Here is a 7,607-nt window from a genome sequence, read left to right as displayed (position 1 = left end):
CTAGTACATTTCCTCGCGAAGAAATGTTACATTCCCTCAAGAAATTTTTTTTTTATAGGGTTAAGTATTTTTTATTTCTCCTAAATTTGGATATGAAATTAAAATTTATGTTTATCTCAAACTTTAATGCATTTTGATACTTAAATTTAAAAAATAATGTATATAGTTATTTTAACAAAAAATTTTAAATTTTTATGCAATTTGACTAATTTTAGGATAAAAACAAATTTTAATTTTATGTTTAAATTTAAAAACTAAAAATATATTTAACTCATCTTTATATAAAACTTAAATTTTACTATATAATTAATCTAAATACATACATTCTCTCGCTATTCAACATTAGTGCAAATATAAGCGTTGCTTGGTTTTAAGAAGAATATGAAAAAAAAATTCACCATATTTTAAAAATTTGTGGACAAAAAAGTATAAGGTTGGTGTACGTTTATAAGAAAATAAAAAATTGGAAATAGGTGCAATTAACTACAGCACTGGGTTAACAAAGTCTGAAAAAAAAATGACATAATTGAACCAAATGTTTGATTGGATTTTTTTTAAAAATGTATATAATTATAAATATTTACGATTTTAATACCTCCACGATTAAGTTAGAGGAAATATATTTGTCGGTGATAAAGTACAAAACATACAATAGGTTAAAAGTGAAACACTATCATTTTTCTTATGATTTTTCTCATTTTCTATTATTATTTTTATCAATTGGTCAACTTGCACAACAATTCTTTTAAAAATAAAAAATTACTCTAATGTTTAACTTTATTGTAAGATTTCAACAAGTCTAAACATTATCTTGGCTTGATTTTTTTTTTCTTTTTTTTACCTTTTTCACCCTTAACGAAACTTTCCAAAATGCTTTAATTTGTTTCATATAAATCTTTAAAAGGAGGTGTAAAAAACACAAGTAAATGTCTTTCCTTCTTTTATTTTTCTACCTTTACAAAATGAATGAATATCCATTATTCTTTGCTCTGCTTTACCACTTTTACAAAGTGAATGAATCTCCATTATTGAATTACCCATTTTTCCCATGTAACAATTTCATTTTCATCCTTGATTTTTTTAATTTATTATTCAAAACGGATGATATTTTTTTTTTTTAATTTTTATTATTCAAAACGGATGAAATGATGACAAAAATGGAGGCAGAGAATAAGAAGAGATGCAATACAATCTAAAATCCATTTAGAGAGAATGTTAATAAACTTTTTAAAAAAGTGTCACAAACTAGTTAATTATTTTGTAAAAAAATTTATGTTACGACCCCATCATCTATCATTGCCAATACTAGAGTTCTAGTTTTGACCGACGATATATGGTTTTGATCATCTTTGTCAAGCGACTATGTCATCAATGACGCCTTCATCGGAACTCCTACACACTCTTAGCGCATTTTAAAGTTATGGATTTGCTCCCTTTTTGGCCGTGCATTGTGATATGTCTAGTAGCAATTCAGAGCATCGAGATCGCTCGTTTTCCTCTTTCAAGTTTATCGTGTGTTGTCGCACGTCTCGTCTCCTCTCAAGCAGAGTTATTTGGATCATCTAGGTTGCTCTTGTGCCTTGATTGAAGATTCTAGGATTTTTTTAAGATTTCTCTCTCTTATTTATCTATGACTTCTTCTAGTGTCTCTTCTTACATCTTTTTTGTCGCCATTGAGTTTGACTGGTCCATGTACGTTTTTTTTTTATGGAAAATATGGTTTTTGTTAGTTTACTTATACCCGTGGTGGCTCTCTAACAATTACTTTTTTATCCACTGGTTGCATTCTTCAAGGGAAATTTGTCTGAAGATATTTACATGGAGTAACCTCCCAGATTTATTGCTCATGGGGAAGTCTTCTAGGTTGGTATTTCGTCTTGCAAATCATTAGCAATTTGATTTCACTCGAGTGTAAAAACAGTAATTTCATCGAGTCTTTATGGATTATATTAATAATAAGCTTCGTATATATGATTTTTAGAGTGTTAGATATATTATCTTTATATTATATTTATTTTTAGTTAGTATGACGTAATTGTTATGTGGTTCACGGTCTTGACATATTATTTTATAATTTATAAATTTATAATTGTAATTTATTTTACAACTTTTATTATTAATTTTAATTACTATAATTTCCCCCTTTTTCTAATCCATCATAAATAAATCATCAATCTGATTTTATTTTCTTTTTATGTTTTCGATATCTCTCTAACAACATATTTCTAGCTATTTCAGCAAATTTTTCATCCAAATCCAAATCTTAGTTCCAGCTAATAAATGGTTAATTAACGTAACAAAGCAAAAATCACAGTTTTTGAAAATAACTCACACAATTTAAAATCTGGGCCATCTTACAAATAAAATGAATTTCAATAATCCTTAATTTCCGTTAAAAGTAAAACCTGAAAATTTATAAAATAGATTTCCATAAAAAATATGAATCAAAAAGGACAAGTTTACAATCTCTGTTTTTCTTAGCTAAAGTATTTCTAAACCATCTTCACATATCTTATTCCTAACTAAAAAAATTAAACTCATTCCAAACTTAATAATTCTTAACAAACCCAAAGATGATGAAAAATAAAGCCAGTAAAATCATCAAAACACAATTATTTGTAAAGTAAGAAACATATCCAAATCTCTTTACGAATAATAAAAAAACCCATTCATTTAATACCAACTTAATCTTACAAAGTAAAATTTCAAACTTAAGAACAACAATTTTAAAATAAAAACTTTAAACACCTTGACAAAAAAAATCATATTTTTATCATAAAAAACAATAATAAACACACATGCAAGTAATTATAATTTATTTAATTTTCTTCACACATAATAATATATACATTCTCTAACTTAGAAAAAAATTACTTTATCGTAACAAAGTTAGTATAAAAATTAATAGATTAAATATGTTTTTCGTCCCCCAACTATTGACCGTTTTTGTGTTTAGTCCCTCTTTTAAACTATAGTACAATTTAGTCCTTCAACTTTAGAAAACTCTGGTTTTAGTCCTTTTTACCAAATTTTTTTGAACTTTATTTGTTGTTTCAAACGTGTTTCTCAGTTAATATTGAAGCAAAAATGTGTCAGTGTAAACAATCCAAATGCTATAATGTAACGTGCTTGAAACAGCAAATAAAGTTTAAAAAATTTGGTAAAAAAGACTAAAACCATAATTTTCTAAAGTTGAAGGACTAAATTGTACTATAGTTTGAAAGAGAGACTAAACACAAAAACGGTCAATAGTTGGGGGACGAAAAACATATTTAACCCAAAATTAATATGACCATTCAATTTACACTCAGAAGAATCACAAAGACCAATTGTTATTTTAGGATCAAATATATCCTACGATGACCTCTCTTTCGTAGACCATCTTTTACACCTTCAGATTATCGTCTCACTAGTGGAAAAATGATTTACTATAACTACCTATATTATAACGTACAAAAAATATCTGTTATAATAAAAGTATATTATAACATACAAAAATTATCTGTTATAATAAAAGTATATTATAACATAGTTTTGTAAATTAGTTATAACATCAAACCCAATAACTAATTTAGAAATAAGTTTAACACATATTTTAACTTATTTTTTAAAATCAGTTATAGCCGGAATGTATTATATCGGACTTTTTATAACGGACTTTTAGAAATCCGTTATAATATCTCTTCTTCCCTGATTTTCACATTGCTCAGCACTTTCATTTCTCAGAGAGCCTCACTCTCATTTCTTTCTTCTCCAGAGATCTCCTCCCCGCACGCGTTCATCATCACGGTAAGTCTTCTACACTCACGGAATCATCTCATTTCCTCTATCCTTCATTTTCCATCGAATCATTCATAGATCTAAGCTCTTCGTTGGGGTTTCTTCTCATTTTCACCATTTTCCTTCGATTCCACCGATTAAAACCTTTTTTTCATCGTTAGAAACCTTTTCCACCGATTCAACTTTGACTTACACCGATCAATCGGTCCAGAATAGGTTTCCTTCTTCTTCTAGGGTTTCTATCAAGTTTAATCCTCTGTTTCTTATTCTTTTTTGAGTTTTTGTCATCCCACTGCGAAAACCCTAACTACCTCCGAGATTGAGTGAACTGAGAAGGGAAGCAAGAGCGAATGGGGTAGAAACAGCAAGGAAGTTCTTATGTCTCAGAATTTTCAATATTTTTCCGTTTTATTGGGACAACTTGGTAGCTAGACCACACTCACAGCTTCAAACGAACGTGTCTTAGAGTTAGTTATACACCTAAACACTCTCTTGGTCCTTTTTTTTTTCTCCTTCCATTAACATTAATGGGGCTAGTGGGAGATATCTTCTGGGACCGATTACTTGTTACAGTATGCTAATTTTGTTCTGTTTACGATGAGATGTGAAATCGAACTTAACCTGAATGGATGGCTAGATACTGTTTTTTACTCTCATCATTGGATTTCTATAATTATGGAGAATGTTCAGTTTAGAATCTTATAATTATAAATGGTTGTTTAGCACATGAGTTGCTGATAGAAGGCTGGTTCTTCTTTCCTTAGAGATAGAGAGATGGTGAAAAAAGGAAACATTATGCAGTACAGGGAGAGGTTGGACAAGAGCCTCGCCTTACCTGATCTGACAGATGAACAGATACTCAAAACCCTTGTCAAAAGTCAACTCCAACGTTCTTCTTCAAAAGTGGAAATTGAAGGTAATAATAGCATTCCCTAATCCGCTTTGAAGTACGTTGCCGAAAAGGTAATAGCTGACAGATGTTATTATTTTAGGTAGTTATGTTTTATCTTCTTTTATTTGTTTATTCATCTGGTTTTTGCAGGATGTAATGAGAAATTAGTAGAAACCAAAACCAAGGAGATATATGACTTTCTTAGTATGTTGAGAAGTGCTTCTGGAGACAATAGTGCAGGATCTAGTACATCACGCTCTGATTGGAAAGTAAGCTATCGATGTCATGTTTTCTTCACCTTTCAATTGCTTATTTAAATCATCCCCGGTTGATTTATATCTTGAACCTTTGTATCTTATTCACATGAAAAACAGAGGTTCAACTCTTTCTTTGTATTCTGGTTTGAAATTTTACTTCCATAATTTATGTTGACATTTTATATAAACTTTTAATACATGAAATTTAAGGTGAAATGCTATACATATATTTTAGTTATTTTTCCTGATTGGTGACTTCTTTTCATAGAAATAAGGAATTTACATCAGACATTCTTTTTTACATAACACTAACCTTAAGTATTTGAAAAATATTAGAGTAAATCTTACAAAGCAGGTTACTGGAAATGTCAGAAAAGCAGACATTTGTGTAACTTCACAAAATTTCAATGTGGTCGTGCAATATACTATTGAATATTTAAAGGACCAATTTGAGTATTTACACTTAACCTTTGTACATCCATATTGAGCTCTTTTGGTTATTTTATCTAACTTGACAGACAGTCTAGCACAAATGCAGTGTTTATTTTGTAAATGAAAATTTACTGTGTGTGAGAGTGAAACTTCCTAGTAGAAGGGTTAGAACTTAGCTTATCTGATCTCAGTGGTCTTTTACGTTTTTAAAGNANCCTTTTTGAATTGATATAGTTAGACTGACACTACTAAAGTAATTGTATACTGATTGGTTGAATCATTTGCTTACCTGCTGTGCATTCTGGAGATGAACGCAGTGACATGGTGCATGGACAGGAGTATAGTTGCTGGTTCTGGTTTGCCTCCTTTCTGGAACTGGGCACNTTTTGGAAACTAATTCAAGTACTCTGTCCAGAAGAATTTTACGCTAGGCCTATCTGTGCTTTTGTGCAATGTCGCGCTGTTTTCCATTTCCGCCACCAGGATATTTAAAGAAGACTATAACAGATGAAGTAGGCTTNTTGAAAAAGGTTAATATACTTTACTACATTCACATTGTACATGTAGTGTGACTAATGAACTGNCTTTATAATGTTGTAAAAATAAATTTTATTTTTCTTGATGGAGCATTAAAATTTTTCTGTATAACATGTTCAAATGCAGTCATTAACTTCCATCTTCAATTTTTTTTCCTTAATAGTGATATAAGTTCAGCTTTTTTGGAGCTTATTGTAAAAATGGTTGCCATAGACATTTAAGTTGGTCCTTTTTGAACTATAAATAAGCCATGGTTGTTAGGATGAGTACAATTGAAGCTGATTGGAGGCTTACATCACTGTATATGTTTTGGCATGCAATGAATAATAGGGTTATGCACTCTTTGCTGATGCAAGTTGGTTCATGTGATGTACAAGAATTTATCTTAATAGATATTTAAATACAGGTTTCATGTTAGGTTTGTTTTCTGTATTGTNTTCACAATTTGGACTTTTGGACTGTTGTCAAATGTACTTTAATATACAATTTCCAAGACCATTGAGTTGAGAGATTAGGTAATTACTGGTGAAGAGGGAACAATATTATGATTATTAAAAGTGTTAATCACTTAATTTTAATTCTTGTCATTGCACNGCCTGTTTTTGGCCTTTCATGTTAGAAGTGTTGAGTTATCATTTATTTCAAGAGGTATCTATAAAATATTTGGTATGCCTATTAAGGTAGATATATAGTAGTGCAATCAGTCTCTTATACATAATATATATGNATATGTTATGGATTTTTTTTCTCGTTTCTTGGGAGTATGGNTTCTTCAAAACANTATCTTGTGATCAGTAATTGTATAATTGTCATCAGTAATCGAGTTATGACACTTTTGTTGTAAACATCAGTAATCATCCACCTAGGCCTAATACATCTCTGGAAAATGTTAAGAATAATTGATTTACACTTGAAGTTTCTTAAGGGATGATTCCTTTTATTAATTGTTCTTTATATGTAACACATGCAAACAATATCACTTTCTTTGTGAGACAACATTGGTAGGGGTGTATGGTCCCATATTCAAGAAAGCACACAGGTGCTAGGTATTGGGGCAATTCCTCGTTCAATTCTTGTCATCTTAAAGGATGACGTCGTTGATGTTGTTAAAGCTGGAGGTATTCACTTCAAATTTTGATAACTATTGTATCCCACACACTTTGATTTTTAATATATGACTTGATCTAGGGGTTATTACCGCTGGAAATTATGAGCAGGTTTCAGTATAATGTGTGGTAGCTCTATTTCTCATTCACTAGTATTTGATCTAAGAAATATAGTCCTTGAACTATGGTTTTTCCTTTCCGAAAATTATGTACAGGCTTGTGATATTGTTGTTCTTGACATCNCAGCAACAACCATTGATCAAGATGAATCAAATGTTAAAAATATTCCTTCAAGTAAAGGTCTGGTGTTGTGCTTGAAGGATGATAACGGATAAGTGATGGAAGTCTTTGGTTTTTGTAATAGATCATGCATATTTTCCCTCTAAACTTATATTAGTTATGCAGGCTTTAATTTTGATACCGGATGGAGACAAGGTATTACCAGGTTTCCTTGATTCAATAATTGGAATTCATCGAGGTGAATCAAAGTCTTTTCCTCTTGTATTTCCTGAAACTTGGAAGCAAGAAAATCTTCGAGGTGTTCATGCTCAGTTTAATGTAAGTGTCTAGTGCTGAATAAAAAAGTTTAAGTTTTAGGAACAT

General features: G+C 30.3%; 1 protein-coding gene across 1 annotated transcript; it reads left to right on the top strand.

Moving 5' to 3' along the window:
* The first annotated feature begins 4,306 nt into the window (after positions 1 to 4,306).
* On the top strand, positions 4,307 to 5,906 carry LOC111241812. The gene is made up of 3 exons (XM_022781712.1): positions 4,307 to 4,696; positions 4,823 to 4,941; positions 5,669 to 5,906. Exons 1-3 carry the CDS (start codon positions 4,555 to 4,557, stop codon positions 5,756 to 5,758), a joined length of 351 nt encoding a protein of 116 aa, XP_022637433.1. The 5' UTR covers positions 4,307 to 4,554; the 3' UTR covers positions 5,759 to 5,906.
* Positions 5,907 to 7,607: the final 1,701 nt, after the last annotated feature.

The sequence above is a fragment of the Vigna radiata genome, chromosome 6 (genome assembly GCF_000741045.1).
Source record: "Vigna radiata var. radiata cultivar VC1973A chromosome 6, Vradiata_ver6, whole genome shotgun sequence".
Lineage (NCBI taxonomy): Eukaryota > Viridiplantae > Streptophyta > Magnoliopsida > Fabales > Fabaceae > Vigna > Vigna radiata.
This window is presented reverse-complemented; position numbering and strand designations above follow the sequence as displayed.